A 13,387-nucleotide genomic window follows, 5' to 3' on the forward strand; every position below is an offset into this window, starting at 1 on the left:
CAAGAGTAGGCCACTTTTCATGGTAGTTCCCAATGAAGTTCTGAGGATTATTCAATTGATCTTTACAAGCAACCAATAGCCTTATCTTGCAAAGATAACATTCTCACTCTACACAGGAATACTTTTTAATTGAAATCAACAAAATTATATTAATTTGAGTTAAACAACAATTGACAAACTGAACAATAAATGATTCACACATCATTATTGTATTTGTATTATGGTATGTATTTAGAGTGATTCACATTCCATCTGATCTGGTAGTTAGAGAAACAATAGGGATACATTCCCCATGAAATGTAGGCCCAAATGAGGTCCAAAAAAAGATAACTAGATATTGGATGTATGTGTTCGATATTGCGGCGGACTTTAAAGGCGAGACTGATCTATAAATTACATTGCATCCTAAATAGAGCTTGCCAGCTAGTAGTTGTAAAACCCGGGGAAAAAAGTTACCTCTGGTTCGTTGAGCGATCCCTGTGGGGAAAATGAATGGAGAAAGAATAAGATTTTGGAATAAACGACGAAAATAAGGAGATCTTATATAATTTGTTCTATCAGATAATAGCAGTCAGTTAACATGACATTTATGAATGAATTATGAAGCCTTTATGTTGTTTATTATTACATACATTCTTCAAAATTCACAAAAAAATTACGTTAGCTGATGAAGATTATCTCATAGAGCAAAACGTATAAAATCTAAGCCTGTTTTTACCACAGACCTTATTTTGCGTTTATCCAAAAACCCAACAAAAACGCCATTCATTTTCCTCATATGCTTTGTCCAACGAACCATGGTGGAGTAAGTGCCTACAAAAATAATCCATTACTATTTCCGTCATTGTTCTATCTGTGCTATAACTAATCAATGTTATTTCTTGATCAATTGGTAAATCACAATTTACCCATGATACATCACGGGTTTTGATGCTCTCGAACACTCTCTGTAACATAGATCTGTTTGATAACAAAGTTCTCGGTTTCCACTATTTACCACAGCCACAAAGTCAAAATTGTCTATATCGTAAAAAATACATGAAAACAACCATTTGCTTTTTAATCTTAATTCAAGGCTATGGTTGTGCATAAGGTTAGCAGTGTGGTTATAAATTAACGTTTAAAATCATATTTTAAGAAGATAAATTGTAGAAATAGGCGGGGTTTATGATTTTGTGTTTGTGGTAACTAGTGACGATCAAAGTTCCCCCTGCTTTCCCATTGGAAGCTTTCCCCCTTCACTGTCATTTCCGGACGCGGCGAAACAGAAGGAAAAATATATATTGCACATCCAATGGAATGGATTAATAAATGCAGTAGCTAGCTAGCTGCTCGAAAGTAATAATTTCAACCACAAAACATATGTGATTATCAAAACGGGTATCCTGGACGCTTGGTTTTTTAAGTCTCGCTATATATTTGCATCAGTCCATAAATGACGGTCCTATCTGAGGAGACGGTGTTTCCAGGTCTGAATAGCTAAACTAGTTAGCTGGCTACCCTATGCTAGCTAGTTAGCGGATACATTTCTGCTAACTAACATTAGATGGCCAGCCTTGATTTGGTATCTGGTTAATCCGAAAATTGTATTTGTGTCTCATTATTTTTAGCAGTGCCGGTGTGTTTACTTATTTCGTTGCAGTTTGAACGTGTTTTAAAGGCACGACTTAACGTTAACGCTTTGACTCCTTCTCTTGAAGGCTAGCTAGTAGAAGGTCAACATTGTTGAACCCTGCTAGCTACAGCTGACTACAGTGGGTGGGATACACTTCTCAGCAAACCGTCAGCTGCAGTTATGTGTAATGAGATATAAACAGAGTGGGTGTTTCAGCTATCCAGGTCCAGACAGTTGTTCATTAGTTAGTCATTAGCTAGCTAACTGAGAAAGTAGCTATAACATTACCTGCTGGCTGAAGTTACTCAATTCTCTCCAACCATGATCAAGTTGATGCGCCCGAAAATACCTCAATAACAACAGCCAATACTTGGAAATATGGATTTCACGTGGACTAAAGCCATACTTCAAAATCCCCCGATTCTACTTTCAAAATTACATTTTCAGACTACTGTCTTAGCTACTTTTTGATTTTTGCTGACAGGACAACTTTCCCTGTTTTGTTTTGGAGAGTATTGTTTTGACTTGGGATTTCTGGTATATTTTTGCATGGTAGTTAGTTTCTTTCTCAATAACAGGTAGGCCTGACTTCTAACATAAGATGTTCTGTTATTTTGTTATTTTTATTAACCATTGATGACAGATACAATTGTCAAGTCTTGTTCAGAACATTTTTAACTACAGTGGAATTTGTGAATCAAATTCCATTGTAGTACAGAATAACATACAATCACAGTGCTCATCTGTCTTTGCCCCCACAGAGTGGACAATGAATGGCCTATCTGTCAGTGAGCTATGCTGCCTGTTCTGCTGCCCCCCCTTTCCGAGCCGTATTGCTGCCAAGCTTGCCTTCCTGCCTCCTGAGCCTACATATTCCCTCCTCCCAGACCTAGAGGGGTCTGTAGCCCCGGGGACAGAAGGGACCGCAGGGCTGAGATCCAGAGCTAGTGGGGTACCTGGAGCTGCTGTAGGGGGTTCAGTCAGCACTGGTCCTGCAGAAGGAAAATGGAAGCTCCACCTGACAGAGCGAGCCGAGTTCCAGTATTCCCAGAGAGAACTGGATGCTACAGATGTGTTCCTTACCCGCTCCAGTCGTGGAAACAGAGTGGGATGCATGTACATCCGCTGTGCCCCCACTGCCAGGTTAGTCACACGTGTGTGTGTGTGTGTGTGTGTGTGACACCTTGGCTCATTGAGGCCCTATTGTTTCACCATGTGTCACACATCCTCTGATAAACTCACCCCCTGTTCGTCTTGTTTTTGTTATGCCATTATTTTGCTTGTGTCCTATTTCTTTACTTCCTGTACTTGCTTCCTCGTTGTGTCAGGCTATCTCAAACCTGTTCTCTTCCTGCTTTCCTCATTCATTGTTCATGCCATCTTCTTTGACCTACCGATACCATTCTCCTTGTCCTTACCCCAATTCATGCTCTCATTTTTTGCCTGTGGTTTTGTAAGATGATATTGGTGAGTTGTGATAGTCTAATTTGTCTATTGGTGATTGATAGTCTGGTTTGCGGAGTTTATACATCATTATGTTTTCACATGGTATGGCTTCAGGTAGCCTACTTGTTGCTCCTGTTGATTTATTTCAGTAATCAGCTAAATTGATTGGCGAAGACATGGACTGGGTCCTGTTACACTTGATGTAGTGCCAGCGTCACAAGTGAATGTAATATGGCACTCCTTGTTCAGGGTATTTTGAGTAAAAAGCCCAAGAGCAAAGCAATGACTTACTGTATGGGAGGGGCCAAGTCTCTTTAGGGAATAGAGAGTATCCAGTGGCTTTAGGGAGCACAGCTTGCATTCATGAATAGAAAGCACAAGGCTGATGCTTGGGGAATACCAACCCTATTATTCATGTAATACAGAACAAGTAAAAAGACAGGAGTTAAACTTAGTGAACTAGTCCTCTCTTCAGTCTGTGGCCATAACCAGTTTACCTTAATCAGCACATTCAAGTCCCATTCAAATCGGTAATTCCTGAGGTTTTAATGGGAATCTGCTGTTCACACAGTACAGGTCAGGGTAGGTAAAAAGACCAGGTACAGTCTATCTTGGTAACCTAGTTGTCTCTCTGTGGCCTCTCTCACCAGGTTCACAGTGCTGTTCTCTCACGGCAATGCAGTGGACCTTGGCCAGATGAGCAGCTTCTATATCGGCCTGGGAACGCGTATCAACTGCAATATCTTCTCCTACGACTACTCCGGCTACGGTGTCAGCACGGGCAAGCCTTCAGAGAAGAACCTCTACGCTGACATTGACGCCGCCTGGCAGGCCCTGCGCACACGGTACTTACGCAACGCACAGGGCTGGGCAGGCTGGGGCTCTATACATCATCATGTCAGGGAGGGACGGCTGTGTAGTCATTGGGAGATGTCACCTTACAGAGAGGGGGGGAGGGGGGGTGTAATGTCACACAATGACAGGCTCATGCAGCTAATGGACTGTCTCATTAGTTTGATGGGATGCTGTGTTATCAATGGCTGTCCTTGGATAGATGTTATGGAGCTACAGCTGGTGTTTATGTTAGGCGTGCCATGTTCGCAGACATTTGTTACCCGTTACTCCTAGATCTATATGATAAAAGTATGTTGTCATTACATATTATCATAGTTTAGGCTTCAAAGGAGTGATTTATGTTCAAATTGTTTTAGTGTTTGCTACTCCTAGCTTTTCCCTGACATACATGATTGTGTTTAATTCCTCTTTCTTCCTGGTTGTGATCAGATATGGCATCAGCCCAGAGAACATAATCCTGTACGGGCAGAGCATTGGCACCGTGCCCACGGTCGACCTGGCATCTCGGTATGAGTGTGCCGCTGTGGTGCTCCACTCCCCCCTCACCTCTGGCATGCGGGTGGCCTTCCCAGACACCAAGAAGACCTACTGCTTTGATGCTTTCCCCAAGTGAGTAACCTACAACACCTTCCTCCTTATCTCTTTATCTTCAACTCTGACTGCTTGTCTGTGCCTTTTGGCATTTTCACATAATAGCACATGATGAGATTAGGATATAAGTGTAGAAATGGAAGTGGCAAAAGATTTGTCCAACTAAAAGAAGAAGAACTGCAATCTCTCATTTATTTCATTATTCAGTCTCTCTCTCTCTCAATGGGGAAACAGCCTCATCACATCTGAGTCATAACTGAGTCATCTCTCACTCTGCATCAGATCATAAGCAGGTGTCGTAAACACTGACTCCTCCAGTCATTTTATCATATCATCACCCTTTATTATGTAAAGTGTGATGGTGTGGTATTTGAGCCATTAGAATCACATGTTTGTTCACTGAATAGGATTCCATTACAGTCCAGTACCAGGCAGTACCAGTGTAGGAGTAGAGTAGGTGATGGGGATGCCTCTGCTCTGTGGTGAAAGCCTCCAGTGTTGCTCCACCCCCGGGTGCCTGTTGCCTAGCTGGCTCTCCCCACTCTTCAGCCCACACTGACTCCCATACTCCAGGAGTAGGCAACTAGATTCAGCCGAGGACCGATGTGTCCAAGCGGATGGTCGGGGGGCCGGAAAATTAAGATAATTTGTACACTTGAACAAGTATTTGTAGGAATACAAAGTTTTTGCTGAGTTCCTTGTGATTTTTGTCTTTTTTGATAAACTAAAATCACTCGCAGGCTGGTTTTGGCCCGCAGGCCGCCTGTTTCCGACCCCTGCCATACGCCATCCGGTCCGTGGACTCCCAGTAATGTAATACTAGCTTGGTTCAGATCTGTATGTGCTTATAGCCAACCCACAGTTATGTGTGGGACAGAGGGAGGACTATGAGTACTCTCTTCCTTCTGAACTAGTTGATTGAGCTGAGCTGGGAGATGCATTTACATGCAGCAGTATTATGATCTAATTTATCTACTGTCTGTCCTGTTTGTTCCTCGACCTGTTAGGCAACAGTTGCTGGTCAGTGCTCGTTGCAGAGGGCAGGTTGCACTAACCGGCCATGCTAGAACAGACAGAAGTCTGTACAGCGCTTTCTGTCCACGGTTACCCTTTAAGAACATACTTACTTATAACAGTGTTGTTACACACATGGCAAGTGACTACCTTTGCTTCCCTAATCCCCAGTCTCTAACTCTGCCTCTCTCTCTGTCAGCATTGAGAAGGTGTCTAAGATCACGTCGCCAGTGCTGATCATCCACGGGACGGAGGACGAGGTGATCGACTTCTCCCACGGCCTGGCTCTGTTCGAGCGCTGTCCCAAGGCCGTGGAGCCACTCTGGGTGGAGGGGGCGGGACACAATGACATCGAACTGTACAGCCAGTACCTGGAGCGCCTGCGCCGCTTCATTGGCCAGGAGCTGGCCGCACAGCACGCCTGATACCCCCATACCACCTGAGCCCCCAGTCCTCCTCTGGCTCCGTGCTGTTCCCCTGGTCGGAGTGGGTCAGTGAAAATGGGTGGCTCTGTCTGGGAGGAGGGGTGAAGTCTGGCCTCTCAGAATGAATAATCCTTCACCTTTTGGTCAACTTTGTCTGGATGCTCACAGCCCTGTCTTTTTGTTGTTTTCCGTCTTTTCTGTCTCTGTCATTAATCCTGGTCAGGGATTCTCTAGTCCACCTCTCGCCCCGGGGACAGTGCAAGAATGCAACCCAGACATGGAGGGCTCTCTACTGGTCTGTCTAAAGCGCCTCTCTCTTACCCCAGCCTAACACAACCTCAGATAGGTCAGGTGTTCCAAACATGTACTGTTTAACCTCTTCTGAGACATTTACACATGACTCAACTTTAACTAACAACCCTAACATGGACAAATAATTGAGTGATGAATATTTGTCATTTTATCTTTTAACACATGACACTGAGCCACTACTTTACAAATCATGTGGTATTGACAGATTAGTATAACTGTCCTGTTTGAAAGCAGGTTTGTTGCGAATGTTTTGTGTGGAATCTTCTTAGCTCTCTCTCTCTCGTTTACAATTAAGATGTCATTTAATCATTTGTTTCATAGACATATAAATCGGAAATTTTTATAATTATTAAGCATGGATTCATTTGAATCCAGAAAGTGATTAGAGCAAAAAGTTGCAGAATTATTGCTTTGGCTGAAGTTCAAAATCTCAGCCAAATTAATTGTTTCAAAAGCATTCTTAAGTCGCTTGGATATCTCTAAGGCAAGATTAATTTCTAGCTCGGCAACCCCTCTTATGTTTCTAGCTCAGCAACCCCTCTTATGTTTCTAGCTCAGCAACCCCTCTTATGTTTCTAGCTCAGCAACCCCTCTTATGTTTCTAGCTCAGCAACCCCTCTTATGTTTCTAGCTCAGCAACCACTCTTATGTTTCTAGCTCAGCAACCCCTCTTATGTTTCTAGCTCAGCAACCACTCTTATGTTTCTAGCTCAGCAACCACTCTTATGTTTCTAGCTCGGCAACCCCTCTTATGTTTCTAGCTCGGCAACCCCTCTTATGTTTCTAGCTCGGCAACCCCTCTTATGTTTCTAGCTCGGCAACCCCTCTTATGTTTCTAGCTCAGCAACCACTCTTATGTTTCTAGCTCAGCAACCCCTCTTATGTTTCTAGCTCAGCAACCACTCTTATGTTTCTAGCTCAGCAACCCCTCTTATGTTTCTAGCTCGGCAACCCCTCTTATGTTTCTAGCTCGGCAACCCCTCTTATGTTTCTAGCTCAGCAACCACTCTTATGTTTCTAGCTCAGCAACCCCTCTTATGTTTCTAGCTCGGCAACCCCTCTTATGTTTCTAGCTCAGCAACCACTCTTATGTTTCTAGCTCAGCAACCCCTCTTATGTTTCTAGCTCAGCAACCCCTCTTATGTTTCTAGCTCAGCAACCCCTCTTATGTTTCTAGCACGGCAACCACTCTTATGTTTCTAGCACGGCAACCACTCTTATGTTTCACGCACTGAACTAAATTCACCTCTTACTGGGTTTCTGTCTGAAATGGTGGTTCCACATCCAGCTTCAGATGTTTTCAAAGGCTTTTTTGTAAGTGATTTACAGAGTTGTACAAAGAATTTCACTTTAGGTATTTCTAAATCAGTGAGTTTATTTCATACCTCCAAAAACACTAAATCATTGTGAATCACTAAGATTTTGCCAGTAATGGCCATTCACATAGTAAATTGGGTCGGGTCAGATGAGACTAAGCTGAATGGAGTATTAACTGAACTTGCTGCTAAAGATTAGGATAAAATGGATTGAAAAGGGTCAAACTCTCCACATCCATTAATGCAGCTTAGTTTGATGGGAAATTGAACAGTCATACATGTTTCAATAATATTTTTTACGCTGTACAGTAGTGGCGCCAATGATGTACAGTACACGCTGCTGGTCCCATATGACATTTGAAAACACTTATTCAGCCATGTCATGTTACATGTGTGATTAGTTTTTTGTTTACTTCATTTTAGGGTAAATAACACTTCATTATAACATTAGTAGAGCTATGGAATAGGATGTGCTCTATTTTGTTATTGACCAGGTTTATTTCCAGCAGGATCCCTTTTCAACTCCAACTAGCCCTTTTCACTCACTTCGTCCTGTTGCCACACTATTTCAGACAGACTTGGGATTCCACCATTTCTGTCCGTCTGTGTGTGAAAGTTGACTTGAACGAATGCCCAACTTCTCTGGCATATGGGGTCTACCACCACAAGATAGTGGAGATCCTTGAGTTGGGTTTTGGGGGAGTCAGGATAACATGTACATAGCAACCAAAGTTTAACAGGAAATGTTCTGTCTTGAACAAAGCGTGCCTGCTTTTCTAATGGTATGTTCATCAGAACCAAAGAAAAAGTCCATCACATCACCCATAGTACATGGGTTTCTTATCAGTCACTGCATACAGTTAGGGAACAAAAGTGAGTTTACTCCCTATGATGGACTATTGTATCGAGAATACAAACAATACAACTGATTTCTGTGTCTGGGTGGCCTGAGAGAGGAGCATGTGTCTGGGAGGTAGGGTTGCAAAATTCTGGGAACATTCAAGAAATTCACTTATTTTCCCGAAATCCCAGTTGGAGGGTTCCCGGACACAGGAGGGAATAAGCAGGACTCGAGTCATGCAACCAGGACTTATGGAAAACAGGGGAATTTAAATCAAATCAAATTTTATTTGTCACATACATATGGTTAGCAGATGTTAATGCGAGTGTAGCGAAATGCTTGTGCTTCTAGTTCCGACAATGCAGTAATAACCAACGAGTAATCTAACCTAACAATTCCACAACTACTACCTTATACACACAAGTGTAAAGGGATAAAGAATATGTACCTAAAGATATATGAAGGAGTGATGGTACAGAACGGCATAGGCAAGATGCAGTAGATGGTATCGAGTACAGTATATACATATGAGATGAGTAATGTAGGGTATGTAAACATAAAAGTGCATAGTTTAAAGTGGCTAGTGATACATGTATTACATAAAGATGGCAATTTATTGAAAGTTCACAGAATTTTGCAACCCTAGTGGGAGGTGACGGACTGACTGTACTTCGAGTGTGAGACGAGTTCCAGACAGACACATTCAGAGCTTTTGTTTGAAGAAACTAAGTTATGGAAATTAATTTTTGTATTCAAATGTAATGTGCTTTCAAAAAGTATTCAGACCCCTTGACTTTTTCTACATTTTGTTAGGTTACAGCCTTATTCTAAAGTTGATTAAATTGTATTTTTCCCTCATCAAGCTACACATAATACCCCATAATGACAAAGCAAAAACAGGTAAATATAACATTTACAAAAGTATTCAGACCATTTACTCAGTACTTTGTTGAAGCACCTTTGGCAGCGATTACAACCTCGAGTCTTCTTGGGTATGACGCTACAAGCTTGGCACACCTATATTTGGGGAGTTTCTATCATTCTTCTTTGCAGATTCTCTCAAGCTGTCAGGTTGGATGGGGAGCGTTGCTGCAAAGCTATTTTCAGGTCTCTCCAGAGATGTTTGATCGGGTTAAAGTCCGGGCTCTGGCTGGGCCACTCAAGGACATTCAGAGACTTGTCCCGAAGCCACTCCTTCATTGTCTTGGTTGTGTGCTTAGGGTCGTGGTCCTGTTGGAAGGTGAACCTTCACCCCAGTCTGAGGTCCTGAGTGCTCTGGAGCAGGTTTCTGTACTTTACTTTGCTCTGTTCATCTTTGCCCCGATCTTGACTAGTCTCCCAGTCCCTGCCTCTGAAAAACATCCACACAGCAAAATTTGTAAGTCGCTCTGGATAAGAGCGTCTGCTAAATGACTTAAATGTAAATGTAAGATGCTGCCACCACCATGCTTCACTGTAGGGATGGTGCCAGGTTTCCTCCAGATGTGACACTTGGCATTCAGGCCAAAATGTTCAATCTTGGTTTCATCAGACCAGAGAATCTTGTTTCTCATGGTCTGAGAGTCTTTAGGTGGCTCATGACAAATTCCAAGCTGTCTGTCATGTGCCTTTTACTGAGGAGTGGCTTCTGTCTTGCCACTCTACCATAAAGGCCTGATTGGTGGAGTCCTGCAGAGATGGTTGTCCTTCTGGAAGGTTCTCATCTCCACAGAGGAACTATGGAGCTCTGTCAGAGTGACCATCGGGTTCTTGGTCACCTCCCTGACCAAGGCCCTTCTCCCCCGATTGCTTAGTTTGGCCGGGCGGCCAGCTCTAGGAAGAGTCTTGGTGGTTCCAAACTTCTTCCATTTAAGAATGATGGAGGCCACTGTGTTCTTGGGGATCTTCAATGCTGCATAAATGTTTTGGTACCCTTCCCCAGATCTGTGCCTCGACACAATCCTGTCTCGGAGCTCTACGGACAATTCCTTCGACCTCATGGCTTGGTTTATGCGCTGACATGCACTGTCAACTGTGGGACCTTATATAGAAAGATGTGTGCCTTTCCAAATCATGTCCAATCAATTGAATTTACCACAGGTGGACTCCAATCAAGTTGTAGAAACATCTGAAGGATGATCAATAGAAACAGGATGCACCGGAGCTCAATTTCGAGTCTCATAGCAAAGGGTCTGAATACTTATTTACATAAGGTATCTGGTTTTTGTAATACATTTACACACATTTAGAAAAACCTGTTTTTGCTTTGTCATTATGGTGTATTGTGTTTAGATTGCTGAGGATTTTTATCTATTTAATCCATTTTAGAATAAGGCTGTAACGTAACAAAATGTGGAAAAAGTCAATGGGTCTGAATATTTCCGAAGGCACTGTATGTGCTATCTCTATGGATAAGTTTTGGGGGTGAGTATTTGGATCCAAGGTGATGATGGGTTGGTGTGTTATTCTATCCAGTTATGCATTGTTTATTATTTACAACTTTGTTATAGAAATGTTTTATCTTTATTCCAAAAATAAAAACAAACATGAATTGATAAAATAAACCTTCTGTGTCTGTTGTGATTCCTATTATGTTTCTCCCATTGATATAGAACTGCTCTCTGTAAATTATGTTTAAGTCAACTCTATTCACCATTTTCCCATTGATTCGCTTTTGGCATGCTATAAAGAAAGAGTAGCATAAGTGTTGGAAAAGGCCTCAGAGGGCTAGTCTACCAGCTGCTATACGGCTGCTGGCTTTTACGGGCTCCTAACCAACTGTGCTATTTTGTTAGTTTTTTCACATTGTAACTCATTTTGTATTTTGTTGCTGCTACCGTCTCTTATGACCGAAAAGAGCTTCTGGACATCAGAACAGCGATTACTCACCTTGAACTGGACGAAGATTTTTTATTTAATGATTCCGACGCAAAGGATATACTGCTTTGTCAAGTTGAGGCCCAAATCCCCGTCATCAGCATGAGGAAAAGGGGGAGGAGGGCGGGGGTGCCTTGTAAGAATTTGCCAACAAGTAGGTAAACCACCACTTCCCTCTGTATTATTGGCTAACTTTAAAATCATTGGAAAACAAACTGGACGATCTACGATTAAGACTATCCTACCAACGGAACATTAAACTGTAATTTGCTGCACCCTCGACAACTACTGTGATTATTGTTATTTGACCATGCTGGTCATTTATGAACATTTGAACATCTTGGCCATGTTCTGTTATAATCTCCACCCGGCACAGCCAGAAGAGGACTGGCCACCCCTCATAGCCTGGTTCCTCTCTAGGTTTCTTCCTAGGGTTTGGCCTTTCTAGGGAGTTTTTCCTAGCCACCGTGCTTCTACATCTGCATTGCTTGTTGTTTGGGGTTTTAGGCTGGGTTTCTGTACAGCACTTTGAGATATCAGCTGATGTACGAAGGGCTATATAAATAAATTTGATTTGATTAATATCTAATGTTTCACCGAGATGTGGTTGAACGACGACACAGGTCATATAGAGCTGGCTGGCTTCTCCATGCATCAGCAGGACAGAGCAGCTATGTCTGGTAAGACGAGGGGTGGGGGTGTGTGTCTATTTGTCAATATCTGCTGGTGCGCGATGTCTAATATTAAAGAAGTCTTGAGTTATTGCTTCGCTTGAGGTAGAATACCTCATGATAAGCTGTAGACCAGACTATCTACCAATAGAGTTCTCATCTGTATTATTCGTAGCCGTCTAATTACCACCACAGACCGATGCTGGCACTAAGACCGCACTTAACGAGCCATTAGCGAACAAGAAAATGCTCATCCAGAAGCGGCGCTCCTAGTGGCCGGGGACTTTAATGCAGGCAAATTAAATCCGTTTTAACCTAATTTCTACCAGCATGTCACATGTGCAACCAGAGAAAGAAAAAAATCTAGACCACCTTTACTCCATACACAGACGCATACATAGATCTCCCTCGCCCTCCATTTTGCAAATCTGACCATAATTCTATCCTCCTGATTCCTGCTAACAAGCAAAAACTAAAGCAGGAAGTACCACTGACTCGCTCAATACGGAAGTGGTCAGATGATGCGGATGCTATGCTACAGGACTGTTTTGCTAGCAACGACTGGAATATGTTCCCTGGATTCATCCAATGGCATTGAGGAGTATATCGTTTCACCAACAAGCGCATCGACGACGTAGTCCCCACAGTGACCATATGTACATTTCCCAAACAGAAGCCATGGATTACAAGCAACATCTGCAAAGAGCGGGACACTAATTTGGACACTTATATGAAATCCCGCTATGACATCAAACAGGCAAAGCTTCAATATATGACTAAGATTAAATCCTACTACACCGACTCTGACGCTCGTCGGATGTGGCAGGGTATGAAAGATATTACGGACTACAAAGTAAAACCCAGCCGCGAGCTGCCTAGTGTCGCGAGCCTACCAGACGAGCGAAATGCCTGTTATGCTCGCTTCGAGGCAAGCAACACTGAAGCATGCATGAGAGCACCGCCTGTTCCGGATGACTGCGATCACGCTCTCCGTAGCCTTTAAACAGGTCAACATTCACAAAGCCACTAGGCCAGACGGATTACCAGGACGTGTACTCAAAGCATGCACGGAAAAAACTTGAAAGTGTCTTCACTGACATTTTCAACCTCTCCCTGACCGAGTCTGTAATACATACATGTTTCAAACAGACCACCATAGTCCCTGTGCCCAAGAAAGTGAAGGTAACCTGCCTAAATGATTACCGCACTCACATCGGTACCCATGAAGTGCTTTGAAAGGCTGGTCATGGCTCACATCAACACCATCATGCCGTACACCCTCCAACCCAATTCGCATACCGCTCCAACAGATCCACAGATGACGCAATCTCAATCGCACTCCACACTGCACTTTCCCACCTGGACAAAAGGAACACCTATGTGAGAATGCTGTTCATTGACTACAGATCAGCATTCAACACCATAGCTCATCACTAAGCTAAGGA

The 13,387-nt window shown here is 42.9% G+C and overlaps 2 protein-coding genes across 3 annotated transcripts in view; both read left to right on the forward strand.

Annotated features, from left to right (window-relative positions):
* LOC139578364 (perilipin-3-like) overlaps positions 1-13,387 on the forward strand; it is a 61,941-nt gene that overhangs the window by 26,226 nt on the left and 22,328 nt on the right. The gene's annotated exons all lie outside the window — the stretch shown is intronic.
* Positions 1,237-10,958, forward strand: LOC139578362 (alpha/beta hydrolase domain-containing protein 17A-like). The gene is made up of 5 exons (XM_071405841.1): positions 1,237-2,193; positions 2,377-2,758; positions 3,712-3,906; positions 4,346-4,525; positions 5,721-10,958. Exons 2-5 carry the CDS (start codon positions 2,385-2,387, stop codon positions 5,944-5,946), a joined length of 975 nt encoding a protein of 324 aa, XP_071261942.1. The 5' UTR covers positions 1,237-2,193; positions 2,377-2,384; the 3' UTR covers positions 5,947-10,958.

The sequence above is a fragment of the Salvelinus alpinus genome, chromosome 6, assembly GCF_045679555.1.
Source record: "Salvelinus alpinus chromosome 6, SLU_Salpinus.1, whole genome shotgun sequence".
Lineage (NCBI taxonomy): Eukaryota > Metazoa > Chordata > Actinopteri > Salmoniformes > Salmonidae > Salvelinus > Salvelinus alpinus.

Coding starts and splice junctions, on each gene's coding strand:
- LOC139578362 (XM_071405841.1), top strand. CDS start 2,385: ATGAATGGCCTATCTGTCAGTGAGCTATGCTGCCTGTTCTGCTGCCCC. Junction 2,759..3,711: donor CGCTGTGCCCCCACTGCCAG/GTTAGTCACACG, acceptor CTCTCTCACCAG/GTTCACAGTGCTGTTCTCTC. Junction 4,526..5,720: donor TGCTTTGATGCTTTCCCCAA/GTGAGTAACCTA, acceptor TCTCTCTGTCAG/CATTGAGAAGGTGTCTAAGA.